Below are 15,648 nucleotides of genomic sequence, written 5' to 3' on the forward strand. Positions count from 1 at the left end.
TGCCCATCAGTTCCCTGAGGGAGTCAAAGTCTTCTTTTCTGAAGTCCAGGGTCCTGCTCTCCTTTCTTTCTTGTATCAGGATCCTGAACTCGACCATCTCATGGTCACTGCCTCCCAGGTTCTCATCCACTTTTGCTTCCCCTACTAATTCTTCCCTGTTTGTGAGCAGCAGGTCAAGAAGAGCTCTGCCCCTAGTTGGTTCCTCCAGCACTTGCACCAGGAAATTGTCCCCTACACTTTCCAAAAACTTCCTGGATTGTCTGTGCACCGCTATATTGCTCTCCCAGCAGATATCAGGGTGATTGAAGTCCCCCGTGAGAACCAGGGCCTGTGATCTAGTAACTTCTGTTAGTTGCCGGAAGAAAGCCTCATCCACCTCATCCCCCTGGTCTGGTGGTCTATAGCAGACTCCCACCATGACATCACCCTTGTTGCTAGGGTGACCAGATAGCAAGTGTGAAAAATCAGGACAGGGGGTGGGGCGTAATAGGCGTGCATAAAAAAAAGAAGCCCCAAATATCAGGACTGTCCCTATAAAATTGGGACATCTGGTCACCCTGCTTGTTGCTCACACTTCTAAACTTAATCTAGAGACTCTCAGGTTTTTCTGCAGTTTCATACTGAAGCTCTGAGCAGTCATACTGCTCTCCTACATACAGTGTAACTCCCCCACCTTTTCTGCCCTGCCTGTCCTCCCTGAACAGTTTATAGCGAAAGGACAATAAAAAAAAATGTGCAGAGGGACTGGGACTTGGTCTGTCTGGGGCTTCAAGCTGTCTGCCCTGCATGGCTGGGGCTGGGGCTCCGAGCTGTCAGCCATGCACGGCTGGGCTCGGGGATGTCAGCCCTGCATGGCAGTGGGGTTGGGTCTCCAGGCTGTCAGCCCTGCACAGCAATGGTGTTGGGGTTCCGGGCTGTCAAGCCTTGCACAGGGGTGGGCCTTTGGGCTGTCAGCCCTGCATGGTGGGTTTGGGGCTCCAGGCTTCAACCCTGCGCACTGGGGCTCTGGCTTCAGCCCTTGGCAGGGGGAGGTGGGATAGGGGCCTACTCCTTAGTTTCTGCCCTTGGTCTCAATGTATGATGCGGGATAAAAATTGTTGGTTTTTTTTTTTTTTTTTTTTTTTTTTTACAATAGAGTACTTACTGTAGTTGAGATCCAGGGACCAGGTTTGTTATACCCAAAGGTTCATAATAAGGAAGGGTCTTATAGGGGTTTTTACTTATTAACCATATTGTGTGTGGATACAAATTACCTTTTGAGACGGCCATATCAATAACTGGTTCCAAACTTGTCTGAAAGTTAGTGAGGATGAGTCCAATCTAAACTAAAAATGTAAAAAAAATCTAAAAATGTAGCCAGACTAAAGTTTAATACATAACCTGGGCTTTAACGCCATTACAGAGTATAATTGAGGTCATCTACACTAAAAATTGTAAACAGGTTGTAACCAGGTCAAGAAACAACCATGGTATATTTGGATCCCTGGTGTTTTGGGGTAGATGAATCTGTATAGTATGGGGTCTAGTGACAGCATCAATCGCCTAATTTTTTCTTGTGCATAAAGGTTCCACTTTTTTCCCAAAGAGTTCCCATTTGGCCCATATTAGATTCTTTTATAGTGTGGGGTAGCATTTCTCAAAGCAAGTTATTCCAGCCCCTATTGATTCAGGACCAGGTAAACTGTCTCACATTAGTATATATTGAGTATTGGAATAACTGGCAAATCAGTTTTCCACAAAAATACAGCTATTACTGCTCTTTTGGATCAAGTTGGTATTCAGTTATGCTGCATAGGATAGAAAAGATAATGTTCTGAAGACTTTTATAGCACAAGTGGTTAAAGCAGCCTTGCATGTTATGTCAGTCATGTTCTTTTATGAAGGTGGATCCTTGTTACAAAAGCCAAATTCAATGATATATTCTTGCATTATATATACATTCTACTATTGTAAGTCTGAGGCTAGAAATGGGGTATGGGTTAGGTGACCCAGCTCCACAGCATCTTTTTCACTGGTGGTCCTTCTAATCTAAAGATACATGTACTCTAAAGATACTAACAGTGACATATAGAGTACAGACACTGCACGCCCAGCTAACACAGATATAAATAGCAGTGTAGACAGTGAGGCACAGCTTATGTATGTATAGTAGAATAGAGTACCCTATATGACTGAAGCCCCAGGATATATACCCTACCTGGGCCAGCTACATGCCCAAGCAGTGCCTCCCACATCTACAGTGTTATTTTTAGCAGTGCAGCGTCCTGCTGCCTCCCTGCTGCCACAGCCTTTCCCCACAAAGTGAAAGGCTGAGGCAGGGGAGAAAGACTTTGGCATCAGGAAAAGGCTCTGGTAGCTCTCCGCTGTCTTCTCCCTGAAAGAGCCTTTCCTCATCACAGTAAAAGGCTCTGGCAGTGGAGAGCTTCTTGAGCCTTTCACTGCAGCATGTAGCTACACATATTGGGCTTGTACTCTCCATGCTGCTGTAAATGTATGTAAGGGTATGTCTACTCTGCAATTAAAAACCCATGGCTGGTCTGTGCCAGCTGATTTGGGCTCACAGGGCTGTTTAATTGCAGTGTAGATGTTTGGGCTCAGGCTGGAGCCCAAGAACTAGGGGCACCCTGCGAGGTGAGAGGGTCCCAGAGTTTGGGCTTCATCCTGAGTCAGAATGTCTTCATCTCAGTTAAACAGCCCTGCAGCCTAAGGCTGCGAGCCCAAGTCAACTGGCACGGGCCAGCATTTGGGAGCTAATTGCAGAGTAAACATATCCTAAGAGCAAGAAGATTACTGAGAAGCTAGCTATTGAACTGTGTAAGCCACTTTTAAAACCTTACTCTCACCATGTCCATGATATCACTTTTACTAGGCTTCTCTGTAAATGCCATAGAACTCATTTTAGATTCTTGTGTACTGCCTTATACAGTGCAACTGGGTATCCCGGAGAGCAGATCAAGGCCCCAAGACTATTGAGCAGATTCATAAAGAAGCAAAAATTGAAGAGCAAGAAGAGCAGAGAAAGGTCCAGCAACTCATGACCAAAGAGAAGAGAAGACCAGGTAAAGAACCACACAAATTAGCTCTCATTTCACTGTTCAAAATCATATAAAAAAGGCACGAATCTGTTAAGGAATTTCTGTCACGGACATGAATGAGATTGGAAGAGGCAGAAAATCTGAGGATACTTTCTCCAACATCCCTCTGCAATGTCAAGCACCATCCACCCTCCCAGAGAAGCTGGTTTCTCCTGCTAAAATGATCACTGATGAAATTGCTAACATTGTTGACAAAGAGGGTCTCATGGAAATCTGGTTCTGTTGCCTGCTCTGCATTGACTTCCTATGTGTGTTTTTTTGGGGAAAATCCCTTAAGTTCCTAAATGCCTCAGTTTCCTTATTTGTAAAATTGTAATTACACCATATGGGTGGTTGATGCTTAAATGTTACATTTATGTGAAGCACTGCACTTCTCTAGGGCTTCACAGGGATCTCAGAGTATTATAATTACTATTTAGGAGTCACATTCTGCCTGTCTTACTCACATTGAGTAGCATCTTAATCATGAATAATGTGATTTCAACAAATGGGAGTACTCCCATAGTAAGATGCAATTCAGTGTGTGAAAGGGTGTGATAGCCTGACCTTAAATTGTTGTTAGGCATCAAACTTAAACACCCATTGAGATGAATAGAGGCTGTTTATACCTTTCTGAGCTATTGTACCAAAATCAGCCGTGCTAAAAGCAGGTCCGGATCCTTTTGATTTCAGTAGCATCACACTTGGTTATCCCAGCACTGAGTTGTCTCATTGAAACTGCTGAGACTGGGGGGGACATATCACAAAAGTTTGCCCTTCAAAATTATGGTGTTTTTTTCTCAGGCCTGTTTATAATACAACAATTAATAATCTACATGTGCCACAGTTCCTGAGGTAACTGCACCTCTGACCCCTTCAGGTAGCCTCCTTAAGAGCACTCCACTTAGGTCTCATGCTTCTAACTATCACCTTGCTCAGGGCGGAGGTTTATGACTCTCCCTCTAAACCAGAAATTTGGCTGCAATTCCTCATGCAATTCCACTGTTATTATCCCAGTTGGTCTAAGTTTAGTTCAGCATCTGCACCTCTGCTATCTTTCTGGGCGATGACAGGCACTAACCAGTGGCCAGTCAGCCTTCATAAAGAAAATATTATTCAGATTAAAAGCATTACAGAGAAAACCTATCTTAAAAACAGTAAACCACTCACATGCAGGCAAATCCATCTTCTACATGAAAACCCTGATAGAAACAAGTACTTCAAACCCTTCCCGCAGGTCTGCCCCTCTTGGTCACCATGTCATGCTAATTCTTGGACTGAGTGAGAGTGACTCCCTCCCATGTCATGGTGACCACTTTCTACAGCTCTCAGTTCTTTGTTTGGTAACCATCTTTAACCAGATCAAACTAGCATGTGCCATTTCTCCCAAGGGGTGAGCCACCTGCCTAGGAATTTTCATTAATTACCCCAAATGATGATAGTTCCTGCAGGAAACCCCTGCAACTCCCCCATGGAGCCAGAATACAATCCATAGCTCAGAAAGATATACATAATGTTTATAAAGTTGATACAATAGTCTTTGAATATCCCATGCCTCTATAATATCTAATCTAGGTTACATCTCCAAAATTCATGCTTAACATTCACACTGTAGAGTTGTGCTGGGCTCAAAGTATGGCTGCAGCCTCTTCTTTGACTTTCTCAGATCAAGTTTTAGAGGTAAAGACTGTACACATTGCCCTTGGATACGTTTGGACCATGATCAGCAGTTTCAAGGAGAAAGAACAGGAGTACTTGTGGCACCTTAGAGACTAACAAATTTATTAGAGCATAAGCTTTCGTGGGCTACAGCCCACTTCTTCAGATACATATAGAATGGAACATATATTGAGGAGATATATATATACACACATACAGAGAGCATGAACAGGTGGGAGTTGTCTTACCAACTCTGAGAGGCCAATTAAGTAAGAGGGGAAAAAAAATTTTTTTTGAAGTGTTAATCAAGATAGCCCAGTACAGTCAGTTTGTTGTAAAATAGCCACCCGCAGGTCTGTCATTGGGAGAACACTTTAACCTGTCTGGTCATTCAATAACAGACCTGCGGGTAGCTATTTTACAACAGAAAAACTTCAAAAACAGACTTCAAGGAGAGACTGCTGAGCTGGAATTGATATGCAAACTAGATACAATCAATTTAGGATTGAATAAGGACTGGGAATGGCTGAGCCATTACAAACATTGAATCTATCTCCCCTTGTAAGTATTCTCACACTTCTTATCAAACTGTCTGTACTGGGCTAGCTTGATTATCACTTCAAAAGGTTTTTTTTGTTTGTTTGTTTGTTTTCCTCTTACTTAATTGGCCTCTCAGAGTTGGTAAGACAACTCCCACCTGTTCATGCTCTCTGTATGTGTGTATATATATCTCCTCAATATATGTTCCATTCTATATGCATCCGAAGAAGTGGGCTGTAGCCCACGAAAGCTTATGCTCTAATAAATTTGTTAGTCTCTAAGGTGCCACAAGTACTCCTGTTCTTTTTGCGGATACAGACTACACGTCTGCTACTCTGAAACCAGTTTTAAGGAGGTTTTGATTTACTTTGTTGGTTTTGTAGGTGTCCAGAGGGTAGATGAAGGTGGATGGAACACTGTTCAGGGGACAAAGAATAGTCGTGTGCTTGATCCCACCAAATTCCTTAAAATCACCAAGGTAAGTATCAATGGACTGAGTCACTTAATGTTGACAAAGCTACTTGGATATTAGTTTGGGAAATTTTTGTTTGTTTAGATCTATGTAGGAGATGGTTTGGTGCTTATAGGTACAAAGAGGCACCAGTGCAGAACCTTGCCTTACTCTTTTTTCTAGGGTGTTTTAATTCGTAAAATCTTTGGGGAGGTAGGTCTGAGCTGAATGTAAATAAAACATTGAGCAAATGTTATTGGTTCTGAATCTTCAAAGATTATTTGAACTAAGGAAAGACAACATAAGTACACATTTTTAAAGATTCATAATGATCCTTTTTTGATCCAAAATTTTCTTGAGTTGAAAAGAGAATGTGAATTCAGGTACTGTCTTTGACATGGAATAATACATCAAACAGCTATCCCACAAGGCCTCTCAAATGCCTTGGAAGGCCTGCCTGTGGTTATCATGGAGGCAGAACTCAGGAAGATTCTTGGAGTTCAGTTTCTAGCCTCTGTAAGCAGAGGTGTCCCACCATACTCTCAGTACATAGAGTCCACAGTATTCTCTCAGTTTTGCCTCAGGCCTGATAGTAGGCTCCTTCTAGACTACAGTTTTCTGATAATTGGCTCTTGTATCTTTCTGTCTCTTGTCCAGACTTTTTTTTTCTGAACACCATCCTGTCCACTTCTGGATCTTCCAGAGAGAGGCCCAGGATGTCACCTTGTATTTCTGTACTTTCATGATTCTCATTCTGTTTTTTGGACTCCCCTCCTGCAAATACACACGGAAGAAGAGCAGGGCCAGCTCTAGGCACCAGCGTTCCAAGCATCTGCTTGGGGCGGCACTTTTCAAGGGGTGGCACTCCGCCCCCGCCCCCCCCCCCCCCTTTTTTTTTTTTTTTTTGCTTGAGGTGGCAAAAAAATTGGAGCCGGCCCTGAAGAAGAGGGAAGGGACACCCTCTTCCTCAGAAGATAGCAGGTTTTCCATTTCATCCTCTCTTAATTGGCAATGCTTTAAAGAGCTGCCTGGGCAGGGAAGATTTAAGCACCAAGAGTCTTGGTGCAGGAGAGGTCTGAGCCCTGGTATCTGGCCATAACTCCCCCTACTGCCACTTCTTCTCCAGTGTTCCACTACCTCCTCTCTCCTCAACTGAACTACTCTTTGTGGAGGGGAGGGTTGCTTTCCCTCTACTTGCTGCTTATCATAGGTGACAGCACCAAGAGCTTTGAGGATCTGTGGTTTGAAATGAGCAATGAACACTCACTTTTTATTTGTAGATTTCTGGAAGCAGTCAGGAGACTCATATCGGCCTTTCAGCTTCCTATAAACTGTTATAAATTGGAATCTGATCATGCAAATCTTGCCCCAACCATCATCTGAGCCTCTGATGAGCGGCTTTTTGTTATTCTTACCAGCAAAGTGAGATTTCTTGTGACAGTAATCTCAGACGCAGGGTCTGAGTATATATATATATATATAGAATCTTATCATAGAATATTAGGGTTAGAAGGGACCTCAGGAGGTCATCTAGTCCAACCTACTGCTCAAAGATCCCTAAATGGCCCTCTCCCACTGAGCTATCCCTCGCCCCCTGCTTTGCTAGAGTTCTTTCTAGACAAAATGGTTCTGAGAACAGCTTTGGAATTTCTATCCAAAGAAAGAGAACTTGGTACTTTGCATTATTAGGATGATTTCTTAATTTTTTTTTTTTCCCCCTAATCAGTGCCAGCCTATTTTCCTTTAGTGCCTGAATGTTAAGAGGCCTATAAAGCAGGATCAGGACAGAATAAAATCTTTCTGCAGATCTTTATGGAGATTGTACAGCAGGCCTCCAAAGCCCTATATAGTGAGGTGGACTTATTCTGCTAATATGCAAGCTTACAACTCAGATGAGAGAAGCTCTTCTACGTGGTTAGTGTACATACCTCTATCTCCATGGCAGCTTCATGGGCAGAAAGAAACAGAGGCTGTTCCAAGGAGATCTGCAGTATCACAACCTGGTAGTCAACAAATTTGTTTGCTGATCATTACAAAACAGATTTCCTGTTCTTGTAAGACACTGCTTTTTTCCCTCCAGATCCTACAAATCTTTTCTTTTCATGCCTTTCTCTGTTCTGATCCTTGCTGCTTGCAAACTCCCAGCAATGTCAGGATTGGCAGATTTCATAGTGAGTGGAAACCATTTATTCATTACACACAAAATGGTCGTCTTTCACATGCTTAATGCATCAATCCTGTATTCCCTCTTCAAAAGATCTTAACAGTAGTTTTAATCTTATTGATAGGAAGTTCACAGATGTTTTACACTTACTCTTTGTGAGGGTTGCTTTCCCTTGGATGTTTTACCCTTACGCTTTGGAAGCATCTATTTGGGGTGTGCTTAGACACCCCCTGCCTTTTAGAGGCTGAGGATTGATCTCCAAGAATCTACTAGAAATGTGCCTCTGTGCTAATAAGGGGTCTTACCAGCTGTACCAGAATTAGTAAGTGCAGTTATGTGAAAAGATCCATTTACAGGTAAGGAGCAAATTTTTCCTATTTGTGAGTACTTGATCATCTGTGTTGATGTGTATTGCAGTCCACAATAGATGAGAAGATTCAGCTTGTGCCTAAAGCCCAGTTGGGCAGCTGGGGGAAGGGCAGCAGTGGTGGAGCAAAGGCCAGTGAGATTGGTAAGTTTTACCTCAGTTTATATGCTGTCCTTGATGTTGATCCTTGTAGTTGTAGTTTAGCTCCTTGTTGATCCATCACTGTGGTAATTTTGAACAAACCACTTAATGTGAAGTAAGAGGTATATATGCTGTGGCCATCTAAAATTAATGAATTCAGAGCTCAGGCCTAGATAATGTCCATTCTGTAAAGTTTGTGTAGTGAATGATCAAGAATACATTCCTTAAAGCAGAATGTGACATAACAGTTCTTCTTCGAGTGATTACTGATGTGTATTCCACAATAGGTGTGCGTGCTCGCCACGTGCACCGGTGCCGGAAGTTTTTCCCCTGGCAGTACCCGTAGGGGGGGGAGCGCCCCCCGCAACCCTTGGAGTGGAGCCTGCCTGGCACAGTATAAGGGGAGCTGCACGCTCCCCCCACCCTCAGTTCCTTCTTGCCGCCAGTGAAGGTGCCTCAGAACTGCTTAGCTCCCGCCTTGCTGCAGCTTGTCCCCAGAACTGTTTGTTCAGTAGTACTTGTATGCAGTTTAGTTTTCAGTAAAGTTTCGTTAGTTAGTGGGCCCGGGCCAGGGCATGCCCCGTGCCCCAGGATTTAAGTCGTGCAGCTCCTGTAGGCATTCTATGCCAATGAGTGACCCGCACACAGACTGTCTGCCCTGCTTGGGAGAAACCCATATCAGCGAAAGGTGCAAGATCTGCAAGTCATTCAAGCTTCGGACTGAAAAAGAAAGGGACATTAGACTCCAGGCCATCCTGATGGAGTCGGCGCTGGCCCCGACCCCAGCACACCGCTCCGATCTGGTACCTGGCACCGTGGTGTCAGTATGTGGAGACCCTCTGGTACCTTCGACTAGTTGGCACTGCTCCCCTTCCACGGGGCATGTCAAGAGGACTGGAAAGACTCCCTCTTCGCAATGGCACCGAGGGAAATCTGGGACAGAGGCTAGGCACATGTCGGGTAGTCCTCGGTCCCCATCGGGCCCTATGCCTCCGACTCACACAGAGCGGAGTAGCCCAGCCCCTTCAGAACAGGCATCTCCGGATGTCGGGATGCCATCTACACCCGAAGCCCTCCAGGCAGCTAGGGACGTCATGTCCATGCCGGTGGCAGGAGCGCCGCCGATGTCGGTCCCGCGCTCTGGATGCAAGCCACCGCTGGGGTCGCCACCGGCCCAGTACCCTCAGTCGAGGGAATATTCTCGACACCGCTCACCACCCAGTGACTGTTCAGGGCTCAGTCTATGTGGATCGCCCTCGACGCCGGCTAGACTGTCTGGATGGGTGCCATCCAATCGGGACTCCCAGCTCCGCTCATCTTCACGGAGCAAGCACAGATGGGACCGTGGTGGACATTGCCGATGGTCCTCGTCTTGAAGGCAGTACCGCAGCCGTTCCCGCTTGGAATCCCACTCTAAGTCTCCACCAAGGCACCATAGATCCGGGCGTCGATTGCCGGCTCCTCGCCATTGCGGGTCCGCCCATCGAGACCGCTCGCGGAGCAGCCACTATCGTCGGTACCGTTCTCCCCCCTCGAGGTTGCAGTCCTGTTGTCAGCGTAGATCCTGGCACCGCCGCCACTTCCGATCCAGAGGCAGCAGCGTGTTGTACGCCAGCCCGACCTCTGCTCACAGTCTCCCATCTACAGGCCAAGCGAGCCAGCCTGATCGGCTGGCCCCGCCGGTGCCTCAGCAAGTGCAGTGGCACCGTGCGTTGTGGCCAGCCCAGTGGTACCAGTGGGCACCATGGCCTCCGGTGCAGCTCCCTGTGGGGGCTCGCTCGGTGGCAGTGGCGTCGGAAGCACCATCGGCCTCCATCCCTACACCGCCGAGGAAAGAGTCAACGGGACCCACTTCCTTGGTACCGTGCCGGGAGTCCGACCAGATGGTGGGATGCCAGCCAACACCCAAAGCACCGCACTAGCCTCCTCGCCCCATCCAGAGGAGCTCATTGTGGCCCCGCCTCCCTCCGTCCTGCAGGAGGACTACCAGGCCCATCAAGAATTACTAAAAAGGGGGCAGCGAGCCTCCATCTCCAGGTAGAGAAAATGGAGGAGCCCTCAGACTCCCTGTTCAATGTTCTGTCCCCCTCGGCACCGGGCAGGGTGGCCTTGCTGCTCCATGAAGGGGTGGCAAAATTTTCACGTGCCCTGTGGCAAACACCAGCCTCATTGGCTCCCATCTGTAAGAAGGCGGAGCGCAAGTACTTTGTGCCCCGTAAGGGGCAAGAGTATTTGGATACCCACCCGGCGCCCAACTCCTTGGTGGTCGAGTCGGTCAACCACAGGGAGCGACAGGGGCAGCCAGCCCCGACCCCAAAGAACAAAGACTCTCGGAGGCTGGATGCTTTCGGGAGAAAAATGTATTCGTCGTCAAGCTTCCAGTTGAGAGTAGCAAACCATCAGGCTCTCCTGGGTCGCTACGAGTTTAATCTCTGGGAATCCCTCCCCAAGTTCAAGGACTCCCTCTGGGAGCGCGATAGAAAGGCGTTTAAGGCGCTTGTGGAGGATGGGGCAGCTGCCGCAAGGGCGTCCCTGCAGGCTGCTTCGGATGCAGCGGACACAGCCACACCGTCCATTGCCTCGGCGGTGTCCATGAGACAGGCGTCCTGGCTTCTGCTCTCTGGGCTATCCAGCGAAGCGCAGTCGTCGATGCAGGATCTCCCTTTTGACGGGAAGGCGCTGTTCGCAGAGGAAACGAACACAAGGCTGCACGGCATGAAAGACTCCCTCACGACCCTCCAGACCCTGGGCCTCTATGTTCCTGCTCCGGCAAAACCCAGGTTCAAGCCACAGCAGGCTCCCGCCCAGGCCGCCCTCCTGAAATACGAGGCCGCCCATAAGAAGCAACGGGACTATAAAAAATGCCCGCAAAAACAATACCGGCCTGCCCCCCAGCCTGGGTCCTCTAAGGGCAAGCAGATGGGTAAAAGGCGGTTTTGACGGGATGCTCGGGGGTACCCCACCAGTTTTCAGCAGGGATCCCCCAATCAAGCTCCCTTTCTCCAATTGGTTGTGTGTGTTCCTCCCAGAATGGTCACGGCTCACCTCGGACCATTGGGTCCTCAACACCATCTCCCGAGGTTACACCTCCAGTTTATCTTCTACCTGCCCAACCACCCACCGCCCCCGTCCCTCTTGGGGCCCATCGCACCAGGGTCTGCTTGAGCAGGAGGTCGGGTGGCTCCTGGAACTAGGAGCGATAGAGGCAGTGCCCACGGAGTTCCTTGGCAAGTGGTATTACTCCCAGTATTTCCTTATCCTGACCCATGCTGGACCTGTGAGGTCTGAATCAGTACTTGTTAAAACTCAAGTTTCGCATCGTTTCCCTGGCCTCCATCATCCCCTCCCTGGATCCTGGGGATTGGTACGCGGCCCTCAATCTACAGGACGCGTACTTCCACATCCACGTATTCAAGGGGCACAGGCGCTTCCTCTGTTTTGTGGTGGGACAGAATTACTACCAATTCACAGTCCTCCCATTTGGTCTGTCCACTGCCCCCAGGGTCTTTACAAAGTGCATGTCGGTAGTAGCAGCCTACCTCGGGTGCCGGGAGGTCCAGATACTCCCCTATCTGGACAACTGGCTAGTCAAGGGCGCCTCCCGGTCACAGATGAGGGATCATGTGGCACTCCTCCTGTCCACATGCACCACCCTGGGCCTGTTGGTAAACAACACCAAGTCCACATTAGTCCCGGTCCAGCGCATAGAGTTTATCGGGGCGCTCCTGGACGCGATGTCAGCCAGGGCGTCTCTCCCCACAGACAGGTTCAAGACCCTGAAAGGGCTCATCGACTCAATCGTAAGTTTCCCGGTGATGACAGCCAGGTCCTGCCTACAGCTGCTAGGTCACATGTCAGCGTGCACATATGTGGTCCGCCATGCCAGGCTTAGGATGAGGCCTCTCCAGCTCTGGCTGGCCTTGCAATTCTCCCAAGCCATGGACAGGTTGGACAAGGTCCTCACTGTGCCAAACTTGGTTACCGCCTCCCTACGGTGGTGGTCCACACCGAGCAACATGCTCAAAGGGGTCCCATTCAGGGACAGGGGCCCGTCCATGGAGCTGGTGTCCGATGCATTGGACCTGGACTGGGGAGCCCATGTGGGAAATTTTCAGACCCAAGGCCTGTGGTCTCCGCAAGAGCTAACCCTTCACATAAACATCAAGGAACTCAGGGCGGTGCGGCTGGCATGTACGGCCTTCCTCTTGCACCTGAAGGGCAAGGCAGTCAGGGTTCTCATGGACAACACGGCCTCGATGTTCTATATCAACAGGCAAGGCGGGGCTTGATCCTCCACCCTCTGCCACGAAGCCCTCAGTCTGTGGGACTTCTGTATAGTCCATGACATCCACCTAAAAGCCTTTCAACTACCGGGTGCCCAGAACGTGAGGGCGGATCGCTTGAGCAGGGATTTTTCCTCTCAGCTTGAGTGGTCCCTACACCGGAAGTGGCCCTTCAGCTTTTCCGGAGGTGGGGAACTCCCCAGGTAGACCTATTTGTGACCCGAAAGAACTGACGATGTCCCCAGTTCTGCTCCGGGGGGGCCTGGGGAGGGGCGCTATCTCTGATGCCTTTGTCCTGCCCTGGTCTGGCCAACTCCTATACACATTCCCCCCTGTTCCCGCTGATCATCAGGGTCCTAGAGAAAATAAAGACGGACAAGGCCAGGGTCCTCCTCATTGCCCCGGCGTGGCCCAGGCAGCACTGGTACGGGACCCCCTGTAGCCTGGCGGTGGCTCTGCCGTGGCCGTTGCCACTCCGCCCAGACCTGCTCTCTCAGGACCAGAGCCGTCTCCTCCACCCCAACTTGGCAGCTCTTCACCTCACGACGTGGCTGCTCAGTGGCTAGGTGGCAAGGAGAGGACATGTTCAGCTCCGGTCCAGTGCATCCTTCTTGAGAGTAGGCGGCCCTCCACTCGCCGCTCCTACATGGCAAAGTGGTTTCGTTTTGCTAGGTGGGCGACGGACCAAGGTATATCCCCAACGGCTGCCCCAATCACCTCCTCTGCCTTAGGGCCCAGGGCCTGGCGCCCTTGTCGGTCAGGGTGCATCTGGCAGCCATATTGGTTTTCCATCCCCCGGTGCAAGGGCACACGGTGTTCTCCCATGCTATGACCGGCCGGTTCCTTATGGGTTTGGACCGGCTTTACCTGTATTCTAAGCCCCTGGTCCCGCAGTGGGACCTGAATCTGGTGCTGGCCCGGCTTACGGGGCCCCTGTTTGAGCCGCTGGTCACATGTTCCCGGTCTCACCTCTCATGGAAGTCGACCTTCCTGGTCACTATCACATCAGCCAGGCGGGTCTCAGAGCTCAGGGCCCTGACCTCCGAGCCGCTGTATACTGTGTTTCATAAGTACACGGTCCAGCTCCGCCCACACCCTGGTTCCTCCCAAAGGTGATCTCTGCCTACCACATGGATCAGGACATTTTTCTACCAGTCCTTTGCCCTAAACCTCATGCGACTAATGAGGAACGCTGCCTCCACACGCTCGATGTGAGGCGGGCTCTGGCTTTCTACCTTGAGCGAACCAAGCCGTTCAGAAAGTCCTCGCAGCTATTTGTCGCCTCAGCTGAGCGCGCGGGAGGCCAGCCGATTTCCACTCAGCGGCTGTCCAACTGGATCACTTCGTGCATCCGCTCCTGTTATGAGCTGGCGGGTGTTCCCCTGCCGCCTATTGTTAGGGCACACTCGACGTGGGCGCAGGCCTCATCGACTGCCTTTATGGCCCACGTCCCCATTCAGGACATTTGTAGGGCTGCCACGTGGTCTTCGGTTCATATGTTCACCTCTCACTATGCGATAGTCTCCCAAACCAGGGATGACGCCGGGTTCGGCAAGGCAGTACTCCGTCCCGAGAACTTGTGAACTCCTACCCACCTCCAGCAGATACAGCTTGGAATCACCTACTGTGGAATACACATGAGCAATCACTTGAAGAAGAAAAGACAGTTACCTTTTCCATAACTGGTGTTCTTCAAGAAGTGTTGCTCATGTCTATTCCACATCCCACCCACCTTCCCCGCTGCCGGAGTTTTCTGGCAAGAAGGAACGGAAGGTGGGGGTAGCACGCAGCTCCCCTTACACCGCGTCAGGCAGGCGCCACTCCAGGGGTCATGGGGGGCACTCCCCCCCCCTACGGGTACTGTTAGGGGGAAAACTTGCAGCACCGGAGCACGTGGCAAGCATGCACACCTACTGTGGAATTAACACGAGCAACACATCTTGAAGAACACCAGTTACGGAAAAAGTAACTGTCTTTTGCATAATAGTAACACGTAGTAAGGGCATCAGCTATTTGCAGGCTGATTTTCCCACCCAACTTCTTTTTCATGAGAGGAGTCCCTTAATTCATAAGAAAATATAATGTCAGGCTAGACCATGTGGTTCCTGGCATTGTACCTGGACCCGTTAAGACTCTTCCTTTTCTGTTTGGAGACTTTCATTTGAATTGTTTTCAAGACTTGAAGAGAAAATCTTGTGGTTTTGCCTTTTTGTGGGAGCCATCAGCCTAAAAACTAATTAAAGTCTTCAGCAAGTTCAAAAACCTTAACAAATGAATGAATTCTTCAGGCCAATTATTAATTAGAAAAGAGTCTGTTTTATTATTAGTGATGGATAACTGACCATATGTTGCCAAAGTGTTTTATATAGTTATAAAACAAATAATAAAGAAATACAATTACACAACAGATTAGGAACAAATTCAGTTCCCAAAATAGATCTCTCTAATAGAGTTTTAAAACTTCCTGAAGAGTCTGGAGCACAAATAATCTGGAGTAAAAGTTTTCACTAAATTATAGCATGTGCAGCAAGACTAGGGCTCTGTTGCAGCTAGACAGTTTGCAGGTAATCTGTTGTCACAGAAGCTGGGTGGCTCAAAGTGACATGCTGTGCTCATTAAACCTGAGCTACAGCAATATTAGGGTTACCATACGTCCGTTTTTTCCCGGACATGTCCGGCTTTTCGGAAATCAAACCCCCGTCCGGGGGGAATTGCCAAAAAGCCAAACATGTCCAGGAAAATGCCGGCTTCCCCTCCCGCAGCAGCTCTGCTCCTCCCCTGACTCTTCGGCTCTGTTTAAGAGCCGAGCTGCCCGAGCGCTATGGGCTTCAGGCAGCCCCCTTGCCTCCGGACCCCAGCTGCCCGCGGGGCACTTCCCCTCCCGGGCTCCGGCGGCGCAGGGTCCGGTAGCGCTCGGGCAGCTCGGTTCTCTAAACAGAGCCGAAGAGTCAGGGGAGGAGCAGAGCTGC

At 49.0% G+C, this 15,648-nt stretch overlaps 1 protein-coding gene across 1 annotated transcript in view; it reads left to right on the forward strand.

Annotated features, from left to right (window-relative positions):
* Positions 1-15,648, forward strand: part of EIF4G3 (eukaryotic translation initiation factor 4 gamma 3) — a gene marked incomplete at its 3' end in the record, with an annotated part of 356,444 nt that overhangs the window by 296,072 nt on the left and 44,724 nt on the right. Inside the window, 3 exon segments of the mRNA XM_034753512.1 lie at positions 2,927-3,059; positions 5,657-5,751; positions 8,306-8,399. Of these exon segments, the coding sequence (XP_034609403.1) occupies positions 2,927-3,059; positions 5,657-5,751; positions 8,306-8,399 (322 nt within the window).

The sequence above is a fragment of the Trachemys scripta genome, chromosome 19, assembly GCF_013100865.1.
Source record: "Trachemys scripta elegans isolate TJP31775 chromosome 19, CAS_Tse_1.0, whole genome shotgun sequence".
Taxonomy (NCBI): Eukaryota; Metazoa; Chordata; order Testudines; family Emydidae; genus Trachemys; species Trachemys scripta.